The 25,907-nt window shown below is 36.9% G+C and overlaps 1 protein-coding gene across 1 annotated transcript; it reads right to left on the reverse strand.

Moving 5' to 3' along the window:
* Positions 1-494: 494 nt before the first annotated feature.
* LOC118026610 (E3 ubiquitin-protein ligase RNF114-like) lies at positions 495-25,139 on the reverse strand. The gene is given in 3 exon segments (XM_035029526.1): positions 495-1,792; positions 20,731-20,841; positions 25,078-25,139. Coding segments are annotated over 3 exon segments (924 nt in total). The 3' UTR covers positions 495-1,041.
* Positions 25,140-25,907: the final 768 nt, after the last annotated feature.

Here is a 25,907-nt window from a genome sequence, read left to right on the forward strand (position 1 = left end):
CCCCACTCCAGCAACCCTCAGTTTGTTTCCTACGATTAAGAATTCCTCATATCAGTGAGATCATATGATACATGTCTTTCTCTGTTTGACTTATTTCACTCAACATAATACCCTCCAGTTCCATCCACGTCATTGCAAATGGCAAGATCTCATTCCTTTTGATGGCTGCATAATATTCCATTGTATATATATACCACTTCTTCTTTAGCCATTCATCTGTCGATGGACATCTTGGCTCTTTCCACAGTTTGGCTACTGTGGACATTGCTGCTATAAACATTGGGGTGCACGTAGCCCTTCGGATCCCTACTTTTGTATCTTTGGGGTAAATACCCAGTAGTGCAATTGCTGGATCATATGGTAGCTCTATTTTCAACTTTTTGAGGAACCTCCATACAGTTTTCCAGAGTGGCTGCACCAGCTTGCATTCCTACCAACAGTGTAGGAGGGTTCCCCTTTGAACCAGTTAATTCTAAGGGTGTGCAGGAGTGGTAGGAAAATACCACTAATCAAAACTTCCAGCATCAGATCATGCTAAACCCAGAACATTCACCCCAACAGGCCTTTTGAAATGTTTCCCAGGAGGTAAACTCCAGCTTTTGGCAGCTGCTGCTAAGGGCCAACAAACAAGAACTTCCAGAGCACAGAAGGAGCTCCGTCACCAATCGGATACACACACCTCAGGGATAAGGAGAGAAGATGCTGGTCTCATTTGTGCTATTCATGACCCAGAAAAGGTTCTGGCTGGCTCAGAGGACCTGAGAGACGAACACTAGATCGGAGGAACAAGTGTGAAACAAAGATAGGTGGAGAAGCTGGGTTCTCTTCCAGAAGAGGAAGCAGAAGCTCCAGGAAGTAGCTGAGGAACAATCAAAGACCAGACATGTGACAGAATGAACAGTAGGAAAGACCCGAAAGGAAAGGAAAGGACAGCTCTGACCTGGAGACCTCTTTCTCTGTCAGAAGGGACCCTGTCCTAACACCACAGCTCACTTCCAGGTCTGTTGTACATTTAAGGTGTATGAGTCACATGTTTCACGCCTAACACACAATGGAAGCTCTGGAACAGGAGATGGACAGCAGAGACTGCTCACTGATCGAAGAGGGAGTGCTGCAACACCTCATGTCCTCTTCATCAACATCGTAATCCACAAAAGTGTCGTAAGAAAACTGGTGCCAGCGCTGGATGTGCTCTATGAAGCTGGCGCTGCGGTAGTTGGGGTCTCCCCAGGGCATTGAGGCACATATGGGGAAAACCACAGATTTGGTATTGGTGCTATGGGATAACTTGCAGTGTTCCCCTAGTCCTTCTTGATCAAAGTTCTCGGGACAGTAAGGGCAAAGAAAGGTGTGACGGTTTGGGACGTTCCTTGGCTGAAGGGAGGCATCCTTGGTGGTGGCCTTCCCACCTTCCATGATGTAATTCTGGTACTTGGAACAGGTAGCCACGTGTGTCCGGATCTTGGACAGGAAGGAATTTTTATGGCAGCCATGGCAAGAAGTCTCTGTGCTCTCAATGTGCCCCTTGAGCTCCGCGGCTCAGACGCCAGGTGCCAGCGAGCTGCGACACACCCCACAGACAGGCTTCTTTGGCTTCAGACATTCCTGCAGGCATGCAGAGCAAAAGACGTGACCACAGGGCACTTGCACCGGCTTCTCATACACCTCTGAACAGATGGGACACGTGAAGTGGCCCAGCGGGTCGGCCTCCGCTGTGGGCCCAGCTGGCTGCGAACCACCCTCAAGGTCCTGCTGTGCGCCGCCATCTTGCAGCCCCGCAGCTAGGTATTTTCTTAGTATTTACAATTGAAATTAAGACATATAATGTTAATTTGAGTGTCTTTCTCATCTAGGTAACTATTTTTATTTCTAGAAAATTGGATTCTTCTCTTTATAGGATTTAAAAAAAAAGATTTTATTTATTTATTTGACAGAGACACAGAGACACAGCGAGAGAGGGAACACAAGCAGGGGGAGCGGGAGAGGGAGAAGCAGGGAGCCCGATGCGGGGCTCGATCCCAGGACCCCGGGACCATGACCTGAGCCGAAGATGCTTAACGACCGAGCCACCCAGGCACCCCCTCTTTATAGAATTTTGACAAGATATCTATATACATATTTTATTTTAATTTAATGCACTCTTTCTTATGATACTTGGGGTGCACTTTTTTGTCCTGATAAGTCCATCTTCAGCTCAAGAGCTTTCTTTCTTTCTTTCTTTTTTCTTTCTTTCTTTCTTTCTTTCTTTCTTTCTTTCTTTCTTTCTTTCTTTCTTTCTTTCTTTTCTTTTCTTTTCTTTCTTATTTCTTTCTATCTTTCTTTCTTTCTGCCTCTCTTTCTTTCGATTATTTATTCTCTAACATTTACTCCATTCTCTTCTCCTGATACTTTTAATAAGTCAATATTACATGTTTTAGATCCATATTTCTTGTCTCTTAAGCTCTCTTATGTAGTTTCTATTTTGTTTTCTTTTTAAGTTATGGAAAAATTGCTCAAGATGAGATTCTGAATCACCAATTCAGTTTTCTGAAGCAACTGTTATGCAATTACAGCCATTTTTTGGTTTCTAAATTTTATCAAGTACATTTTTAAATTCCAAAAGGACTTTCTGGTTCTCTGATGATTCTTTTGGTATAGCAGCCTATTCCTTTGTGGATGTGATAGTCTTTGAAACCAAGATTCATGAGTGTTGTTTAAAAAGTAACTTGTCCTGTCCCTTCATTTTCTGTGTTTTTTTTTTTAAGTTTTTATTTATATTCCAGTTAGTTAACATACAGTGTTATATTAATTTCAGTTGTACAATGCAGTGATTCAACACTTCTATATATCACAAGTGCACTCCTTAATCCCCATCATCTATTTCACCCATCCCCCACCCACCTCCCCTCTGGTAACCATCAGTTTGTTCTCTATAGTTAAGAGTCTGTTTCTTGGTTTGCCTCTCTCTCTTTTTACCCTTTGCTCCTTTGTTTCTTAAATTCCATATAAAGTGAAATCATATGGTATTTGTCTTTCCCTGACTGACTTATTTCACTTAGCATAGTACTCTGTAGCCCCATCCATGTCCTTTCAAATGGCAAGATTTCATTCTTTCTTATGGCTGAGCAATATTCCATTGTGTATACCACATCTTCTTTATCCATTCATCAGTCTATGGACACTTGGGCTGCTTCCATATTTGGCTACTGTAGATAATGCTACTATAAACATCAGGATGCATGTTCCTTTTGAATTAGTATATTTGTATTCTTTGCATACATACTTAGTGCAATTGCTGGATCATAGGGTAGTTTTTTTTAAAGATTTAAAGATAAATTTTTTTTAAAGATTATATTTATTTATTTGACACAGAGAGAGTGCGCACAAGTGGGGGGGGAGGGGCAGAGGCAGAAGCAGGCAGCAGGGAGCCTGATGTGGGGCTCCATCCCAGGGCCCCGGGATCATGACCTGAGCCAAAGGCAGCTGCTTAACCGACTGAGCCACCCAAGTGCCCCAGGGTAGTTCTATTTTTAACTTTTTGAGGAACCTCCACACTGTTTTCCAGAGTGGCTGCACCAATTTGTGTTCCCACCAATAGTGCAAGAGTGTTCCCCTTTCTCCACATCCTCACCAACATCTGCTGTTTCTTGTGTCATTGATTTCAGACATTCTGACAGGTGTGAAGTGATATTTCATTATACTTTTGATTTGTATTTCCATGATGATCAGGGATGTTGAGCATCTTTTCATGTGTGTGTTGGCTATCTGTATGTATTCTTTGAAAACATATCTATGTCTTCTGCCCATTTTTTAATTGGATTATTTGGTTTTTCAGTGTTGAGTTGTTTTTTTTTTTTTAAAGATTTTTATTTATTTATTGAGAGAGATAGTGATAGAGAGCATGAGAGGGGGAGAGTCAGAGGGAGAAGCAGATTCCCCGCCGAGCAGGGAGCCTGATGTGGGACTTGATCCTGGGACTCCAGGATCATGACCTGAGCCGAAGGCAGTCACTTAAACAACTGAGCCACCCAGGCGCCCCTCGGTGTTGAGTTTTATAAGTTTGTTATATGTTTCGGATACTAATCCTTTATCAGATATGTCATTTGCAAATATATTCTCCCATTCTGTAGGTTGCCTTTTAGTTTTGTTGGTTGTTTCCTTTACTGTGTAGAAGTTTTTTATTTCGATGTAGTTACAATAGTTTATTTTTGATATTGTTTCCCTTGCCTCAGGATTCATATCTTGTAAGAAGTTGCTGTATGTTCTCTTCTAGGATTTGTATGGTTTCAGGTCTCAGATTTAGGTCTTTAATCTATTTTGAGTTTTATTTTTGTGTATGATGTAAAAAAGTGGTCCAGTTTCATTCTTTGGCATGTGGCTGTCCAGTTTTCCCAAAACCATTTGCTGAAGAGACTGTATTTTTCCCATTGGACATTCTTTCCTACTTTGTTGAAGATTAATTGACCTTATAATTGTGGGTTCATTTCTGGGTTTTCTACTCTGTTCCATTGATCTATTTTTTGTGTCAGTACCACGCTGTTTTGATCACTACAGCTTTGTAATATAACTTTGGAGTCCAGAATTGTGATGCCTCCAGCTTTCCTTTTCTTTTTTAAGGTTGCTTTGGCTATTTAGGGTCTTTTGTGGTTCCATACAAATTTTAGGATTGTTCTAGCTCTGTGAAAAATGTGGTTGGCATTTTGATAGGGATTGCATTAAATGTGTAGGTTGTTTTAGATAGTATAGGCATTTTAACAATATTTGTTCTTCCAATCCATGAGCATGGAATGTCTTTCCATTTCTTTGTGTCATCATCAATTTCTTTCATTGGTATTTTATAGTTTTCAGAGTACAGGTCTTTCACTTCTTTGGTTAGGTTTATTCCTAGGTATCTTATTGTTTTTGGTGCAGTTTTAAATGGTACTGATTTCTTAATTTCTCTTTCTGTTGCTTTCATTATTGGTGCGTAGAGATGTAACAGATTTCTGTACATTGATTTTGTATCCTGCAACTTTACTGCATTTGTTTATCAGTTCTAACAGTTTTTAAGTGGGGTCTTTTGGGTTTTCTTTTTTTTTTTTTAAGATTTTATTTATTTATTTGAGAGACAGAGAGTGCATGAGTGGGGAGGGCGAGGGGCAGAGGGAGAGGGAGAAGCAGACTCCCCATTGAGCAGGGAGCTGGATGTGGGGCTCCATCTTAGGACCCTGAGATCATAACCTGAGCTGAAACCAACAGTCGGAGGCCTAATGGCCAGTGCCACGCAAGTGCCCTCTTGGGTTTTCCATATAGAGTATCATGTCATGTGCAAATAGTGAAAGTTTTACTTCTTCCTTACTGACTTGGATGCCTTTTATTTCTTTTCATTGTTTGATTGGTGTGGCTAGGACTGCCAGTACAGTGTTCAATAACAGTGGTAAGAATGGATATCCTTGTCTTGTTCTTGACCATAGAGGAAAAGCTCTCAGTTTTTGCCAATTGATGATGATATTAGCTCTGGGTTTTTCATATATGACCTTTATTATGTTGAGGTATGTTCCCTCTATATCTGCTTGTTGAAGGACTTACCATGAATGGATGTTGTACCTTGTCAAATGCTTTTTCCACATCTATTGAAATTATCATATGGTTCTAATGTCTTGTTTGTCTACCAGGAGGATTTTTATTGTCTATTTAGTTTGATCACCCTCTTTCAGGTTGCTAATTTTCCATAAATGACCAAAAGTGTCTTGTTTATTTGTATCTATAGATCAATGATTAGGTTGATCAGTACTAGAGGCCACCAGGAATTTTGTAGATCACTATTAAATTTCCCTTTGAGGATGGAGACTGACTTTTTTTTTTTTTTTTAAGATTTTATTTATTTGAGAGAGAGAGAATGAGAGACAGAGAGCATGAGAGGGAGGAGGGTCAGAGGGAGAAGCAGACTGCCTGCTGAGCAGGGAGCCTGATGTGGGACTCGATCCCAGGACTCCAGGATCACGACCTGAGCCGAAGGCAGTTGCTTAACCAACTGAGCCACCCAGGTGCCCTGAGACTGACTTTTGAGATCTGCATTTAACTCATTCAACAGGTATTTATTGCATATAATAAATTTGTGAGCTACTGTGAGCTAAGCACTGTTCTGAGCAGTTAGGAAACAATAATTAAAAAGAAATAAGTGACAATACCTGGTCATGGGAAAATTATATTCTAGTGGGGAGAGGAGGTCATGGCAATAAACATAGAAAACATAGGTGATAAGTGCTATGGAAAAATATAGAGCAGGGTATGGAGTATTGGAAGTGCTGGCTGGAAAGGGGTTGCAACTTTAAGTTGAATAGGGGAATCAGGTGGGTCTTATTGAGAGGAAGACATTTGAGCAAGGACCTGTCCAAAGCAGGTGAAGAAACAAGGCAAGGAGATATCAGATAAAAAGTGTTTCATTCCAAGGAAACAATAGGTGTGATGAGACCAAAGCTGGGATGTGCCTAGAATGTTCCAGGAACAGCAAGGAGGCAACTATGACTGCAGTGATCAGATTGAGGGGAGAAGAATTGGTGATAAGGTCAAGGACTTATACAGAACTAAATAATCTGAGATTTTGTGAACTTTTGCTTTTAGACTGGTTGAAGTGGAGAGCCATCGGAAGGTTTTGAGTAAAGCAATGACTTAATTTGATTAATATTAAGAAGATTACACTGGCTGCACTGTTGATAATAATAACAAGAGTGCAAGAGTGAAAGCAAGAAGACCAGTTAGAGAAGGCTATTACAGTTATCCTATGGGAACAGCAATGGTGCTCAGGCTAGGTCGTCACAGAGCTAGCAGTGAGAGGCAGTGGGATTCTAGATGAGTTGGAAAACAATTGGATTTGGTGGTATATTCCCTGTGGGGTATGGGAGAAAAATAGGAGTCAAGGATGTCTCCCAGATTTCAGGTCTAAGTGTCAAGAAGGAAGAGTAGCTGTTACTGAGACCTGAGAGAAGGTTTTAGGGAAAGAGTAGGAGTTGAGTTTTGTACATGCTATATTTGAAATACTTGTTAGACATCCGAATACAGACTGACATTTGGATGTGTTCATGTGCAGTTCATGGGAGACACCCAGAGTAAAGATAATAGTTTGTGAGTCACAGGCTTAATGCTGGTATTTAAAGTTATGAATCCACCAAAAAAGTAAGTGTAGTTGGAGAAGAAGTCCAAACTCCAAGCTTACAGGTGGCTTTTCCTGGACCTACTGATTGGTGTGTTTCTGTTTAGGCTGTGTGGGAGGGGAGTATGTTGATGGACCACGGACTCCCTCAAGTAAGGAAGTAGGAAGAAAAGCCCCTACAAGTGGAGCACTTTGGGAGGTATCTCTACCATCTTTGACAGGTTGTTGCTCCTTTGGTGACAGAGGTGTGAAAAGCCTAAAGTTAGAGAGAGGACTGCCTTGTGTTTCTCTAGTCTTAATGTCCATGCTAGGGGTCCACTGTGACACGTTTATTTCAGAGGAGCAGTATTGCCAGACTCAAAATGACAAACTTCACAGTTGCCCTCTGTGTGCACAGAACATAGCATGAACTCAGCTGTCAGTGCCTTCCGTGGGCTTGCAGAGTTCCACAACATGCTCAAAGTGGGAGGTTTTTCTGGAGTTTAGTTAAGAAAATGCATTCATTTGACTTATCTAGAGGTCCCTCCTTGACCTGAATTGGGTCTTAGGCCATTCATCTATATAATTAGGTGTTCTGGCAATACGATCCTTTTTGTTTTTATTTTACAGAAATTATACAGTTTCTGAATCATCAATATAATCTTAATCTATCTGTTTTTCCTGTGCTATAACGGATTTCTGTGTGTATGTATGTGTGCGTGTATGCATTTGCACATGCACTTACATGAGGATGTGAGAGGTACCATTCAATGAGATGTGGGAAAAGTGGAAAGGTAACTGTGGACTTGTCTTGAAGTTGAAGCCATTTAAAAAGTTTCATTGTGTTTTGAGGAAAGATGTTTAAATTACTCTTTAAAATTTTTCTCTAAAGGCACACAAGATTATAAAATTACCAATCATAAGAGGTCCAAGTAAATATTTAAAATATAAGATATATTTTACTTTTAGTCCTAGATGTTAAAATGTTAATAAAAATATCAAGAAGCCAAAAGTCTCTGGAGTCATTATAGCTACAACTGTGTAAACAGCTTGCTTCAAATAATATCAAAGGAAGAGTTAATCTTATTAGATGTAGCTTTATCAGCAAGAGAGCAAAAGGCATGGCCAACAATTGTATCTGAAGATTAAACTGGAAGGATGCTGTCCTTATAAAGGCTACAATTAAATGAAACTTTATTTGGTGAAATTTTCATTTGTAATGTAATATTTCTTCTTACAGTTTACTAATATGGTTTATTTTTTGGATCTGTAACCAATTTTCCTGCCTGCATTATAAAATGAAAAAGCAGTTAAAATGCCAAATTTAGAAAAACAATGTATCTGACCATGGGGACATTCTGACTGATCATATTATTTGTGATGTGGCAGATGCAATAAAGCTGGAGTGGAAAGGAGGCATATAACTTTGTGCATACTAAACAAGAAAAAAAAAGGTGACATAGAAAATCCCTTGCCACTGTGCTTTGATGCCAAATCATAGTACTCAATTTATATTTGAAGTAATTTCCATAATTAATGATCCTGCTCTTTCAAAATAATATATCATACTTTAGTTGGTTTAGGGAATAAAGTTGAGTTATTTGAAAAAATTTTTTGAAAGAGTTTACTGATAAGACAAAAATAGAAGATATACACTATATATGTACTTTACATACAGAACACAAAGTGGATTGTATTCTTAGTATTTCTATGTCTGAACCACACTGTCAGCCCTAAAATGGAAAGTTTAAGCAGCTGTTTTTAGGTTTGATTAAGGCATTTGTTATATACCTAGCAATATCTTTTGGCGCTTCAGTAATTAAGTCCCCTTGGAAAAAAGTCAAATCTAGGCTTCTCCCAATATTTTACTTATTATGTGGTACTTTTAGTGAGTTATTATGAAGGGATGCCATGCTGGCTACTTTCCATTAGACTCACCCCACCCCAACCTGCTCTTCTCTGTCTTGCTATGTACCAGGTGTGCTGGCTTCAATGGACCACACTACCTGAGTGCCTGCCACTGTCAGGTAGTGAGGTGCAGCCAGGGTTAGGGGTCAACCAGAGGCTAGATGGAGAAAGAGAGAGAAGTGGGGGAGTTTACCTCCTCCTCCCTGTTTCTATGTTTTATACTTGGAAGCAGCTGTGCCACCCCACATGAGTGCAGCTTCTGTCTGTCTGGAACTGAGAGTTCCAGCTCTCACAGGGATCTGGTCACATTATCTACCACCCACTTCTGCCCCTTCTGCCCAAAGGGTGGTAATAGCTTCCCATGATTGAAAATGTCTGGGTGCCTCAATCCTTTGCAAGTATCCCTGACCCTGTGCTCACCTCTGCAGTTGTCTCATTAAAATCTCTTCAATGGAGTCATCAGAGTGGAATTATTTTCCTGCTGCCACCCTGACTGGCACAAGCATCATAAATGATGCTGATATTGAATGACAGACCAAATAACATGATGTACTTCACAAGTGCTTGCTTTCTGATTGAGTCTGTAGGCACTAGAGAGATTTGAGTCTATTCCGTGATGACGTCTGCACTGCTCAGTAATAGTAATAGCTTAGTTATTATGACAATTATGAGGTAATGGTCAGGTAGCCCTACATTTTCAGACCAAATTGGTGAAGGATGCCAGTGATAATTATTCCGTGTACAGGCAGTAGCTTCATGAAAAAGAGAGACAGTGGCTCTTGACCGATAACCTGACTTCCCCAGTCTGATTGACCATTCTAGTATTCAATCCAGACCCCATTAAAGGAATGTCATATGTCTATTTCAACTTCTGAATTTCTTCCCAGGAGAATTTTAATGCATCATCTAGATAACTAGAAGATGACCATGAAAAAAGTTTCTTCATCAGAGGTGAAATCTCGAGGAGACAGCAAAGGGAAATGAACATTCTATTTATCAGTGAAAATACTTTTGGAAGCTATACTATTTTTGCAGAAGAGCTAAAAATTGGCAGCTACCTCTTGGTCCTGCCTATTTGGTGCAGGAAATCTCTTGAGATTCCTGGATTCCTTTTTCCTAGTACCTAGGCTAGCTTAGTCTATCTTTGCCTCCACAGGCAAATTCCCTGTCCTAGCCTTCTCTCCCTTATGTGTAAGGGAGCTATTCCTATAGGCTTTGTTTCTTGGGTTCTGTAGTTGGCAGTTTTCTCTTAGATTTGGCTAATGGGAGATACTCGCTGAAGATCAAAGACCCAGAGGAAAGAGGTAGATCTGGATGATCTTCCCTGCTTTCTCCCTTGTCTCTGCCTGTGCCCATGTTCCTCAGTGACAGAAGCTCCTGCTGGGTGTCTCTGCCCTGCAGTTGCTCTCACAGGGCTTTGACAACACATTTTCATCTCCCTGCCTTTTCAGACCTCCCGGTGTTAACACTGTTTCACTGTTCCAAGTCTGGGTGTCTCAATATTCCTTGCCAGATACCTTAACATTTTCTATAACTCTTTGTATAACTCCCTTACTAAAGTACTTTTATTTGAAACATCGGCATTGGATTTCTTTCTGTTCTTTACTCTTTCTTAAATTTGTGTTATTTTAGTAGTGTTACCTCTGAAATAATAGGCCATTGGCTTTATTGTTGCAATTTTAGTGAGAACAATGCTTATCGTGTCATTTTGAGAATTATGTTAAATAATGCCATTAGAGCAGAAGTAGTAAGCTTAGTAGCATTTATACATAAAAGTTGGGCAGTGGATGTATTTTTTTGTAATTGGAAAAAAAAAAACCCAACAAATAAAGCCAAGAATAATCCCAAGGCAACCCTCCCAGTAGCTGAGAACATGCTTAGCAGTTGTGGGTTGAAAAAAATCTTTGTAAATGTCCAGAGTAGAGAAGTCTACTTTGCAAACAATGGTGCAGCACGCAGTTTTACAAGCTGAATCAAAATTAGCTCTCTTCCTGGTTTATAAAAAGACAAAATATGTGACCCTTTGGATTGATGCTCTAATTTTTTTTATATCTTTTAGTCTAGGCTTTCCCTTTAGTCTAGGTTCTATTTTAATATTACATTTTTTAAAACTACATTGTCATTGCTGAATAGAATTATGTAACAATTTTATATAAATATGTATACAATTATTTAATAAAGATGTTAAAATTTTAATATTTTATTTAGAAAACATATGTAAACATTTACAATAGAGACAGAAACAGAACTGGAAAAATATGGGCAGAGTGCCTTGAAGGGCTGACTGAGAAAGAAAAAAAACCAAAAAACCAAACCTCAAAGAAAACAGGATGTGAGTCTTTGGCCAGCAAAGCAAAAGGATAAAGAGAACAGAGAATGATTAAGTTTTAGGGTAAGACAATTTACTTATTCTCTTTTCTCAATAAAATCAATAGAAGCTTAATGGTACTGAACCATGGATTTTAAAAAAGCTAACTTAATGGCCTGAAATGAAAGAATGGGCCACAGATTCTGGGAAGGTGGCAACAAAGCTGTTAGCAGATCAAAAAATCTGGGAGATGAATTGATTGTAGCAAAGAGGGAAATTCCACAGCAATGTGGGGCATTTTGACAAAACCATTTTAAATAATCAGTTTTGACAGAACTGCACAAAAATGACCCTATCAAAGAGTAAAGTCATGTTTTAAAGTTATATCCCTGCTTCTTGCTGTACCCCCACCCACAAGTCTATGAGTCTCTTTTATTCATTTTTGCATTGTTTACATTTTTTATAAACAGCTATTGTTTCTTTTAATTTAACTACATTTTATTTATTTTGAAGATTTTAAAACTATTTTTATTATTACCAGTACTAAATTATGTAATTTTTATAATTAAAAAAAAGATAATTTTGGAGTTTATAGATTGTTAACAATTTTATTGAGATACAATTCACATACCATAAAATTTACTCTTTTTAAGTGTACAATTCAGTGATTTTTAGTGTATTACAGATATGTGCAACTGTTACCATAGTCAATTTTAGAAAATTTTCACTACCTCAAAAAGAAACTCCTTATCCTTTAGTTACTTTTCTGCCATTCCTCTCCCAAGCCCAAAGCAACCACACATACTTTTGCACTGTATTTCAATTCTGGAAATTTCATATGAATGGAATCATATGCTATGTGATATTTTGCAACTGGCTTCTTTCACTTAGAATAATGTTTGCAAGGGTCATCCATGTTACAGCATGTATCAGTACTTCGTTACTTTTCACTGTCAAACAATACACCATTGTAGGGCAGTTCCACATTTTTTTTATTCACCCAACAGTTGATGGACATTTGGATTGTTTCCACCTTTTGGCTATTATGAATAATGCTATTAAACATTTGTGTACAAGTTTCTGTGTGGACATGTTTTCATTTCTCTTGGGTAAATATCTAGTAGTGGAATTCTAGGTCTTATAGTAACTCTAAGTTTAACCATTTGAGGAATTACCAGAGTGTTTTTTAAAGTGTCTCTACCATTTTACATTTCTACCAGCAGTGTATGAGGGAATTCTCTGCATTCGTTTCAATCCTTATTATTATTTGACATTTTGATTATAGCTATCCTAGTTTAGATGAAATGGTATAATATTGTTGTTTTGATTTGCATTTCCTTGATGACTAATAATGTTGAACATTCTTTCATAGGCTTATTGGTCATTTGTATGTCTTCTCTGGAGAAATGTGTGTTCAGATACTTTGCCCCTTTTTATCTGAGTCATTTGTCTTTTTATTATTGAGTTGTAAGAGTTCTTTATATATTCTGGATGCAAAAACCTTTTAAGATATGTAGTTTGTAAACATTTTTTCCCATTCTGAAGATTGTGTTTTCACTTTCTTGAGAGTGTTCTTTGAAGAACAAAATCACTTTATTGATAGCATCCTTTAAAGCACAAAAGTTTTTTTGGGGGGGGTGCCTGGGTGGCTCAGTTTGTTAAGCGTCTGCCTTAGGCTCAGGTCATGATCTCAGGGTTCTGAGACTGAGCCTCGAGTTGCCTCAGACTCCCTGCTTAATGGGGAGTCTGTATCTCCCTCCCCCTCTCCCCTCCCCCTTGCCCCTGCTTGTGCTCTCTCTCTTGCTTTCTCTTAAATAAATAAATAAATAAATAAATAAATAAATAAATAAATAAATAAATAAAAGCTTTAAAAAAATAAAGTAAGGCACAAAAGTTTTTAATTTTGATGAAGTATAATTTGTCTAATTTTTTTCTTTTGTTGCTTGTGCTTTTTGGTGTCATAGCAAAGAAACTAGTTGCCAAATCTGTGGTCATAAAGATTTACCTCTATGTTTTCTGCTAAGAGTTTAAATTTTAGCTTTTACATTTAGGTCTCTGATCCACTTTGAATTAATTTTTATATGTGGTATGAAATAAAACATCTAAATTAATTCTTTTCACAAGGCTATCAAGTTCTCCATCATTTGTTGAAAAGTCTATTCTTTCCCCATAGAACTATCTTTTACCCTTCTCAAAATCAGTTGACCACAGACACAAGGGTCTATGTCTGAACTCTCAATTCTATTCAATTAATCTACATGTCTACCTTTACATTAGTACCACATTCTCTTCATTACTGTTCCTCTGTAGTTAGTTTCAAAATTAAGATATCTGAGTCTTCCAACTTTATCCTTTATTTTCAAGATAGTTTTGCCTATTCTAGGTCACTTGCAATTCCACATGAATTTTATTTATTTATTTATTTAATATAAAACATTTATTTTTTGTTTTTAATTTTTTATTGTTATGTTAATCACCATACATTACATCATTAGTTTTTGATGTAGTGTTCCATGATTCATTGTTTGTGTGTAACACCCAGTGCTCCATGCAGAACGTGCCCTCTTTAATACCCATCACCAGGCTAACCCATGAATTTTAGAATTAGCTTGCCAAATTTCAAAGAAGCCAACTGGGATTCAGATAGGGATTGCACTGAATTGTAAATCCATTTGGGGAATATTGCCATCTTAAATTAAATCTTTCAATCTGTGAATGTGAGTAATTACCACTTATTTAGATCTTTTAAAATTTCTTTCAACAATGTTTTATGGTTTTTAGAGTGTAAGATTTGGACATCTTTGGTTAAATTTATTCCTAAGTATTTTATTTTTTAAATGCTATTGTAAATGGAATTGTACTCTTAATTTCATTTTCAGATTGTTCATTGCAAATGTATAGAAATGCAATTGACTTTTATATAGATTTGTATCCTGCAACCTTGCTGAACTCTTTTATTAGTTCTGACAGTTTTTAATGGATTCCTTAGAATTGTCGATATCTAGATCATGTCATATGCAAATAGAATGTTTTACTTCTTTCCTTCTGTCCTAAATGCATTTTATTTCTTTTTTATTCCTAATTGTCCTGACAAGAACTTTCAGTACAATGTTGAATAGAAGTGGTGAGAGCAGACACCTTGTCTTGTTCCTGATATTAAGGAAAAAGAACTCAGTTTTTCATCATTAAATAGGATGTTAGTTTTTTATAGATGCCCCTTATTACACTGAGAAATTTCACTTTTATTCCTAGTTTGCTGAATATATATGTAAATTTATATTAATAAATATAAATATATATTTATATATAAAATCAGGAAAAGGTGTTGGATATTATCAAATGTATTTTCTGCAACTGTTGATATAATTATATGATTTTGTTTTTTTTAGTTAATTGATACAATGCTTTGCCTTAATGGATTTTCAGAAGTTAAAACCAATCTTACATTTTTTGATAAATCCTTTTATGTTACTGGATTTAATTTGCTAATGTTTTGTAAAGGATTTTTGTTTCCATATATATAAGGGATATTGGTCCGTAGTGTGTTTTCTTTGTGATGTCTTTGGTTTTGGTATCAGGGTAATATTGACTTCATAGAATGAGTTGATAAGTATTACCATCTTTTCTATTTTTTGGAAGAGTTTGTGAAGAACAGGTATTAATACTTCTTTAAATGTTTAGTAGAATTCACCCAGGAAGACATCTATATGGACCTAGGATTTTCTATGTGGGTAGGTTTTTTTTATTTATTTATTTATTTATTTATTTATTTATTTATTTATTTATTTATTTTTCTTAATTCACTCTATCGTTATTGGTCTATTCAGATTGAGTCAGTTTCTGTAGTTTGTGTCCTTATAGGAATTTCTTCTTTCATCTAATTTATTGGTATACAATTGTTTGTAGTATTTCTGTAAAATCCCTTTTTTATTTCTGTTGGATGGTGGTTAATACCCCTTTTTATTTTTTATTTTAGAAATCTGACTCTTCTCCCTTTTTTCACTCTCATCAATCTAGCTAAAAGTTTGTCCATTTGATTCATCTTTTCAAAGAACCAGATTTTGGTCTTATCAATTTTCTCTATTGGTTTTCTATTCTTTATTTCCTTAATTTCCATTCTATTATTTCCATCTTTGTGCTTGTTTTGGGTTTAGCTTCTTATTTTTCTGGTGTCTTGAGATGGAAAATTAGGCTATTGATTTGAGATTTTTTTTTAAATACAGGCACTTACTGCTATAAATTTCCCTCTCAGTACTGCTTTAATTACATCCCATAAGTTTTTGTATGTTTTTTATTTTCATTTTTTCAAAGCATTTTTTAATTTCTCTTTTTAGACCTATTGCTTATTTAAGATTATGTTAATTTCCACCTATTTGTGAGTTCTTAAAAATTTTATATTGTGGGGCACCTGGGTGGCTCAGTCGTTAAGCGTCTGCCTTCGGCTCAGGTCATGATCCCAGGGTCCTGGGATCGAGTCCCACATCGGGCTCCCTGCTCAGCAGGAAGCCTGCTTCTCCCTCTCCCACTCCCCCTGCTTGTGTTCCCTCTCTCGCTGTCTCTCTCTCTCTCTCTCTCTGTGTTAAATAAATAAATAAAATCTTTAAAAAAAAAAAATTTATATTGTTAGTTATAATTTCATTCCATTATGTCAGAAAACATTCTTCTTACTATTTCTATCCTTTAAAATGTATTGGCTCAGATGTCCATCTACAGATGAATGGATAAAAAGATGTGATACACACACAGGAATATTATTCAGCCATCAAAAAGAATGAAATCTTGCCATTTGTAACGATGTGGATGGAACTAGAGGGTATTATGCTAAGCAAAATAAGTCAGTCAGAGAAATACAACTACCATATGATTTCACTCATATGTGGAATTTAAGAAACAAAACAAATGAACATAGGGGAAGGGAAGGAAAAATAAAATAAGATAAAAACAGAGAGGGAGGCAAACCATAAGAGACTCTTAACTATAGGAAACAAACTGAGGGTTGCTGGAGGGGAGTTGGGTGGGGGATGAGGTAACAGGGTGATGGACATTAAGAAGGGCACTTGATGTAATGAGCACTGGGTGTTACATGCAACTGATGAATCTCTAAACTCTACCTCTGAAACTAGTAATACATTATATGTTAATTAATTGAATTTAAATAAAAACATTTTTTAAATGTATTGAGGTATATTTTATGACCTAGCATATAGTCTGTCCTGGAAAAGTATATTTCCATGTGCACTTAAGGATGATGTATGCTCTACTGCTGTTGGGTAGTGCATTCTATAGATGTCTGTCAGGTCTAATTTGTTCGTTGTGTTGTTCAAGTGTTCTGTTTCCTTGTTGACCTGCCTAGTTGTTCTATCCATTATTGAAAGTGAAGTATTATTTATTATTTATTAAGTAAATTAATAAATAAACAATTATTTAATAATTATTATTATTGTTGAATTATCTCTCTCCTAATTTTTATCACTTTTTGCTTCATGTATTTTGGTGCACATTTGTTATGTATGTATATATTTCTGGTTTTATATCTTCCTGATGGATTGACCCTTTTATCATTATGAAATATTGCTCTTTATCTCTAGTAACTTTTTGTTTGTTTTAAGGTATATTTGTCTTAGGATAGCTATTCCAGCTTTCTTGTGGTTGCTATTTGCACAACATATACATTTTCATTCTTTTACTTTTGATCTAATTATATCTTTGAATCTAAAGTGTGTCTTCTGTAGACAGTATATAGTTGGATCTTGTGTTTATTTGTTTGTGTGTTTTATCCAATCTGACAATCTCTACCTTTCAACTGGATTGTTTAACCCATTTAAACTTAATGTTATTCTTGATATAGTTGGAGTTTCATGTGTCATTCACTTTTTGTTTTCCATATGTCTCTTTTTTGTTCCTCTGTTGCTCTTTTTCTTTTCTTTTTTTTTAAAGATTTTATTTATTTATCTGAGAGAGAGAATGGGAGACAGAGAGCATGAGAGGGGGAGGGTCAGAGGGAGAAGCAGACTCCCCGCTGAGCAGGGAGCCCGATGTGGGACTCGATCCCTGGACTCCAGAATCATGACCTGAGCCGAAGGCAGTCACCTAACCAACTGAGCCACCCAGGCACCCTCTATTGCTCTTTTTCTACTTTCTTTTTCTTTAAGTGAATATTCTCTAATGTAGCATTTTAATTCCTTTAATGATTTTTTTCGATATTTCCAACATTTATTTCCTTAATGGTCACTTTACGGTTTGCCATAAACATATTAACATATAAGAATCAGCTTCAAATTTACACTAACTTAATTCCAACGAAATATAGAAATATTAATTCTATAGAGTTCTATTCCCATCCTTCATTCTGTGATATTTTTATCATAAAAATTACACTTATATAAAAGTTACAAATCCAACATTACATTGTTTTAATTATTGCTTTATATAGGTTTATGTTCTTTAAAGAAGCTAGGAGAAGTAAGGAAAGCAAGTATATACTTATAGCTTTTGTTATATTACCCTTCTTACTTATCATTTCTGGATCTCTTGATTTGTTCTTGTGGATTTGAGTAACTATCTGGAGTGATTCCTTAGGCCACTATAGCTTTGCTCCCACCTACTTCCTTTGTGCTATTATTTGCAAATATATCATTTCTATATATTGTAGGCTTGAAAATATATGTATTTTGTTTTATAGAACTGTTTTCTAAGTTAGTTGGGAAAAGAAAAGAAGACATATGCATTTGCATATGTTTTATAATTACACAGTTACCTTTATCAGTCCTCTTTGTTTTTCATGTCTTTACCCTCTGGGATCATTTGCCTTCATCCTGAAGAATTTTCTTTAGTATTTTTGTAGTATTTTTTTTTTTTTTTTGCAACAAATTCAGTTTATTTTGTGTTATTTATTTTATGTTATTTATTTATTTATTTTAAAGATTTTATTTATTTATTTGACAGAGAGAGAGAGATAGTGAGAGCAGGAACACAAGCAGGGCGAGTGGAAGAGGGAGAAGCAGACTTCCTGCAGAGCAGGGAGCCCGATGCGGGGCTCGATCCAAGGACCCTGGGATCATGACCTGAGCAGAAAGCAAATGCTTAACAACTGAGCCACCCAGGTGCCCCAACAAATTCAGTTTTTTTAATATGGCAATGTCTTTAACTTCATATTTGAAAGATAGCTTTGCTGGATATAGGGTTCTTGGCTGACAGTTTTGTTTTGTTTTTTTGAGGGCTTTGTATATAGTATACCACTTCCCCTGGCCTTCATTGATAAGAACTCAGCTATTATTCCTATTGGGTTTCCCTTGTTAGTGATGAGTCACTTTTCTCTTGCTGCTTTCAGGATTTTTTTCTTGTCTTTGGTTTTGAGCATATTTACTATTCATGAAAGCAAATCATTTTTGTTTGTCCTATTTGGAATTTGTCAAGCTTCCCATATATGTACATTTATGTTTTTTAATAAATTTGGGGATTTTTCAGCCATTATGTCTTTGAATATTTTTTTCTGCTCCTTTCTTCCCCTCTTCTCTTTCTGATACTTCCATTAAATGTGTGTTGGTACAGTTAGTGGCGTCCCACATTTTCCTTAGGCCTTCTTCATTTTTCTTGATTCTTTTTTTTTTTTCCCCCCTCTCCCTCTGTTCTTCACATTGCATAATCTCTTTCAATCTATCTTTAAATTTTTGAATTCTTTCTTCTGGAATTCAAATCTGCTGTTGAGCCCTTCTAGGAAATTTTTCATATTTCAGTTATTATATTTTTAATTTTTTGGAATTTCCATTTGGTTCTTTTAAAATAATTTCCATATCCTTATTGATATTCTTTTTTGAGGCACCATTGTAACCAAACTTCCCTTTACTTCTTTAATAGTGGTTTTCCTTTAATTCTTTGATTATATTTATAATGCTTTGTCAGTTAAATATGACAATACCCAATCACTCTCACAGAGAGTTTCTATTGCCTGCCTACCCTCCAGTTTAAAGGTAATACCTGTTTTCCTGCATATTTGGACATTTCAGATATTTTAGATCTTATATTGTAGCAGCTCTTGGGCTTTGGGACCTTGTTAATTTATCTGTTTTTTGTTAGTTAGTTTGTTTAATGAATGGCTGCATTATTGTGGTGAGATCCGTGCCTCACCCCTATCCCTCAGTGTGAAGCCTCTGATGATGTGCCTCAGGGTTACAGTCTTAGTTTTGTCCATGGTCATGTTGGGATGACAGTGTTTTGTTAGGGTTTTCTTTAACTGCCTCTTACCATGACCACACCTTGCTATCTGGTAAGTATTGAAAATACATTCCCACCCCCTGAAAGCTCCTCCCTACTGTGTCTTTCCACAGTTTGCTCCTGCAAACTACTCAGGTTGTAGTTTAGCTTCTATTGTCAATGAACCACCAACTTCTTCCTAATTGCCATTGCAGCAACCGCTGCTGGTTTTTTTTTTTTTTTTTAAAGATTTTATTTATTCATTTATTTGAGAGAGTGAGAGAGAGAGAGAGCACATGAGAGGGCGGAGGGTCAGAGGGAGAAGCAGACTCCCTGCCGAGCAGGGAGCCCGATGCGGGACTCGATCCCGGGACTCCAGAATCATGACCTGAGCCGAAGGCAGTTGCTTAACCAACTGAGCCACCCAGGCGCCCAACCGCTGCTGTTTTTGAGTGTCCTTAGGCTTTAACTTCTTTGCACTCTGTTGCAAGTGAAGTCAGTTCTTTCAGAAGAGAATAGTTTTTTATGGCTTCCCAGGCAAAAATCTCTGAGCCAAGACTTAGGACTTGGGGATGAGACAAGGCCAGGCTTCTCTCTGTGTAGGAACTTAGTGCTCAGTTGCAGGAGGCAGGAAAATATCCTCAGGTCTTCTTGCCTCTTTGGATATAAAATCTCTATCTTTCCTGCTGAGACAGGGCAGTCAAGACTCTAGTATGTATGTGTATATCTATATGTATATCTATATCGAAACATATTATATGTAGTATATATTTAATGTAAATTAAATATATAAATTATTATACATTTTATAATTTTAATAATTTAACATATATTTAATAATTTTGACCAGTTTTTCTGGGGAGTGGGTCTCATGCTGTCATGCCAGAAGTGAAATCTCATTTTTAAAGTGGATTTGCCTCCAGCTGAGCTATTGGTCCTATTCTCCATAGTAAAAGATGTTCTATATATGAGCTATATTATTAAGAGAAATGTAATTGCAGATTTCTTGTACAACCTGAATGGCTTTTTTGCTTTTATATCATTCTCTCTAATTATGTATTGTTGAATATAAAGGAGCAATCTGAGAAGCTGTGATATAGAGCTTTTAAAATATAGATGACTTCTCAGAGAAAAGGCAGATAGTTTGCTCAGAGTGGCTGGTTGTCTGATTTGGGGGTGAGACATTATCATTGAACATAGCTCTCAGTCCTCTGTACTTGGTCTGACCAACCTCTGTCCCATCTCTGAATCTGCATTCTTGACCCACATTTCTTTGCTGATGCCCACCTTACAGGCTGCAGGTCTGAAACAGATAAGACTCAGGGGCAGAATGGCTTTGCACCTAAGTTACGAGTATAAAAGCTTATCTTTTAATGTCCTATTTTATTTTTTTAGGTTGTATCAAAATGTTGAGGGTCAAAATAGCCTATGACAATGTCAAAGAGCCCCTGGCATTGAAATGCTTGTAATGGAACCACCAGGTCGAAATTATTACAAATATGTTCCATAGAGAAGAGATTTTTAGCAAACCCTAGACATTGGTGGGATTTGGGTGAGGGAGGGGAAGGATTGAGGGATGTGTACCACTGAGGTGTTCAGAGAGCCTTGTGAAGAGGATAAATTTCAGGGAGTTTAGGCAAATCTCAGAAAATGAGGAAACTGGGAGTGTGTCACCAGGATCACATAATTCAGGGATCCTATCTGGTGAGGTGGTGTGACTTTTATGAGCTAATATAATCCAGGAATTTTCAGTGATTCTTTGCAGTTCAGATTAAATATTAGAATATTGTGGCTTGGTTCTTCCGTTAATAAGATATTTTTATAAATTTTAAATATTTTCAGGAGGGCTGGAAAAGGAGAATATGTTATTCAGTGGAACTACTTGCTATGGACAATTAGTGAAAAATAATAATGGGGTGAAACAATATTACTATATTTATGTATTACAAAAAATAAAATACCAGCCAATTGTCTGTGCCAGATTAGAATAAAACTAATGTTAACTCATGAGAATTATTGAATCAAGATAGAAGGCTAAGGCCTTGAGTGTGACACACAGTGCTTTGGGCCATTTGTATTTTCTCACACCACAAATGTCAAGTGCTGTTTGGGGGTCAAAACTTCTGAAGGAGAAAATGCAGAAATACAAAGGTCATATCATTCTTGCTCTCATTAAATTCAGCTGAACTCCATATCCACTTACATTGGATGCTTCAGCAACATTTTATCAACTTAAGTGTGCAGTCTCTCAGCTTTCTAGCACTTAAACAAAGATAAATCGTTAGAATTAAGTTAGTTTTTTCTTGGAGATTCTGTTTACAATAAAGAAGGTAGACACACAGTATTCTTAAGACTTTAGCTAGAAATCCATCGATGTTTGGAAAAAAATGTTGTTCCTCAAATACTGGCCATAAATTAAAATGAAAACACTCCCAGTTTATTGTCCAGTGTATATGTACACACATGTATTTGTATGCATATGCATACGCATGTATATTGGTACATATGTGTGCACGTTTGTATGTTAGTGAAAATCTAACAGTATCAGATGCCTATTAGTTAATTTATAGCTAAATATCCTTATAGTTTTTTTATTATGTTTTGCATCCCTTAGTAGCCACATGATAGGTACTATATATAAAAATGTTATTCAGCACTTTGCACTTTGCAGTATGACAACATGAGGATAAAGGAGAAAGCTAAAAATGCCTGCAATCCATTCAAAATTATTTGTCAAATTGGAATGCCTTGAGTTGGCATGTGGTTCTTTAAAATAATAGGATAGGGCACCTGGGTGGCTCAGTTGGTTAAGCGACTGCCTTCAGCTCAGGTCATGATCCTGGAGTCCCGGGATCGAGTCCCACATCGGGCTCCCTGCTTGGCGGGGAGTCTGCTTCTCCCTCTGACCCTCCTCCCTCTCATGCTCCCTGTCTCTCATTCTCTCTCTCGCAAATAAATAAAATCTTTTAAAAAATAAAAAAAATAAAATAATAGGATAATTTTATGAATGATTTTAATGATTAATTCATATTAAGGTATCAAACATTCTCCTATTCATCGTTCTCTCAGTGGTCATTTGTTAATCTATTTTTATATTAAAATAGTGTATGTACAGCATATACTTCATTAGGAAGGGCTTTCAGAGAGTTCTCAGATGAGAATATAGTGAATTCAGGCATTTATTCAGAATGAGACCAGATGTTTTCCCAGGAGTCTTGCATTCCTAATCACAGGCCAATGTCTGCCAGATTTGAGTGTTAGGTCTCAAAAACTAAACACACTGGGCTTAATGCAAATTAAATTAGAATGAGAAAAGTAATTATCCAAGACTTAACCTAACAATGGCCAAGTGAAGAAACTGAGATGACTGTCCTTTATGCAAGGATGTGCTGCTGATCTGCTAGTAACAAGGTAAGTTCCTGTGAGATATTTTTCTTGGGTTGTAGTTGTGAGGGGTAGTGCTGAATTAGCTATGTCTTCTCAGGCTTCCTGTCCCCTTATTCCTAAAGGTACAATTGAGAAAACAGCTGGATGGGCTTAAGGAATAACTTCCTTAACAAAAACTGCATAACAGGAGATATGGCTTAATACATCTACAAAAATAAGCATTGGCCTATGTGCTGAAAATAGTTCTGCTAGGTGGGAGGGCAGGTGGAGGCCATGCTGACAAAATGTAGGGCAATCTTGGTCACACAAATCATGTAGTAGGCCGAAAATATTTTCTGCTTTCCTTTCTCCTCTGACTTTTTTGTTTGTTTGTTTCCATAGGAATTTGGCAGGGAAGGGAGACTGAGGTGAGGGAAGCTGATGATTTACGACATTTGCTTAACATTGATTCATTTATTTATCTGAGCTAGCACTGATCTCACATCCGAAGATTTACTGCACGGTTGAACAGGGTGGAGAATAATTCAGGGCACTCTGATGAGAACCCATAATAATGTTGAAATCTGAGGCTAGATCTAATTCCCATGTAAATCCTGCTTGCTCTTGACGTTTCTGTGCTGGGGAGATGTGATTTTGTTTGGGTTATATCTGAACTACACTGTATCGTCTGTGTCAGGATTAACTTCATCTGCAAGAAAGCATTAATTCTTAGACTCAGAGGTATAGAATTTTAGAGCTGGAAAAGATATCTGATTTAGGTTCCTGTTTTTATAAATAGGAAACTAAGGGACTCGCTCAAGGTCACACAGCCCGTTAACATTTCTCCCTAGATTACGCAACAGCTTTTAGTATCTTGGGAGATTACCTTTTAACCACACTGTAAAACACATCAGTTCTGAAATCGCTGAGATTTCTCTGGCTACAGTCCTGATTTGGGCAGCTTCTTTAATGCCTGTCTTTTCTCGAACAATCCCAAACACAATAATAAGCTTTCTGGAATCTTTTAGCCATGCATGAGAGTAGGTACATTTGTGGCAACTGAAAATCTCAAAGGATATAGCTACAGGACTCATCTTGTGATAGTGCAAAAAACATGATATAATTTAAAAAATATTCTGTTTAGCTGAAAACATGGCATATAAGCCATCTGAGTTTGTTGTGGGAGGTATAAACTCACTCCTAATGTGGATTTATAAGTGACTAGTTAAGGAGTTGCCAGAAAAGACAATGGTACATGTTTATAATCTTCCCCTGAAATCTTCTGTTCTTCCTCATGCTCATAATAAATTTGAGTGCAGTAGAATTCAGTGGGTACTTCTGTTTCACTTGTTTTATATTAAACAAGTATGTATAGATAGCTTTTTATCTACCTGACACTCATTTTTCCCACATGAGATTTTTTTCCCATAAGAGTTTAGGCTGAAATGAGGGGAATTTATTTTCCTGAATAACAGAATTTTATAGCAGGAATATATGTTAAAGACCACTTCTACTTCTCTATTTACAATTGGGAAGCTAAGTAACAGACATAAGACCACTTATCTGGGATGTAGAACTGGGATTAGATTTTCTAGAGTTAGCCTGTGCTCTTATTTAGTGTCTTTCTATGTGAAACCATGATTTCATAAGTGAGAATTTAAAAACAAGTTTAGGACAAGTTCTACTGACTTGGGCAAAAACAATCTTTGTTCTTGATCCAACTAGTAAGTTCACATTCAGATATGACCTATAGACATGTTTTCAAAACTGAAAACCTATCTCATTACTCCTATAAAAGGAAAAATATAATTTATATCAATTTGGTATTAGGATAAGATCTTATAAATATACTTCCAAAGAGACTGGACAAGTATAGAACCATCAGCATGAGCCAGTTTCACTAGGAGAATTACATTTAGACTCTGGCTCTTTAGGATTTGCCAGTTGGGTTTGGCTGCTGAATGTACATGGAAAAGCCTTTCAGTATAGGATCATGGGTCGAGATTTAGGAGCCATCTTGCCCTGCCCTCATTTCATAAATGAGAACAATGATTGCTCTGAGAGTGTGGCTTGTCCAAGAACACATAGCCATTTCAGTGGTTTAACAGCAAAACTCATTGATTCAAGCTTTTGACTTCCACTCAGCTGCCAGCCCATGTACCATACTCTTTCCATAGTCGAATATTCCAAGATTCTCAAAAGTATGATCTACCTGAACATGCTCTCAACATAGACATTTTCTTCCTGAACCAAAAGAGCTGTGGCATTAACCATGGAGTTCAAAGTAAGTTTGAAACTTGAAATCTATTGGTGCCTCATTCAAATTCCAGACCACTGTCCTTTGTATGCAGTCAGACTGCCTTCTCTGACAAACCCAACCTTTTAAGCAATGTTGAATGTGTTTAATTGCTGTTTAGAATTAGTCAGATTCCTCCATGGAGTATGTAAATCCCGGCAGGTATCTGGAACAAACTACAATCTTTGCTTAATCTAAGCTTTCATTTAAAGTTTTTCTATAAAATATGAATTTGTGAATGGGAGTTGATGGCGAGAGGCAGGGGAGTTACAGGATATTGAATGAGCTGTCACATTACCATAACCTGATTTAGATCCCCAGAAGGCAATTGTGCCTGGAGTTTTCTGGGCTCAAATGCTGATGGGAGAGTTCTACATAAAGAGGTTATGACAGACTCAGCCTCTGGAGTGACTGTTAGGGCAACGAATTGTGACTGGAGGTGAAATTCATGGGTATGCAAAGGAATGCTTTCAGGGAAGGACATTACTGAGGCAAAGAAGGAGAGTCAAATTTGGAATTTTAAGGGCATAGAAAATTTCAGGATCAGAATAACTTGTAGCAGGTGCACTGAATCATAAATCATGAATTAAAAAAATACTGCCACACGTCAGTCATTACAATAGAGTAGCTGAGGCGTTGATTAACTGATACCATTTTAGAACTTCTTAGGAGCAAAAGCTTAAATTTCCAATTCCGTGGGCAATGTTTCGCCTAGACTTCACATCTTTAAGCTAAGGGGGCGGGCT

Source organism: Mirounga leonina, unplaced genomic scaffold, assembly GCF_011800145.1.
Source record: "Mirounga leonina isolate KUSES-001 unplaced genomic scaffold, KU_Mleo_1.0 Mir_260, whole genome shotgun sequence".
NCBI classification, from domain to species: Eukaryota; Metazoa; Chordata; class Mammalia; order Carnivora; family Phocidae; genus Mirounga; species Mirounga leonina.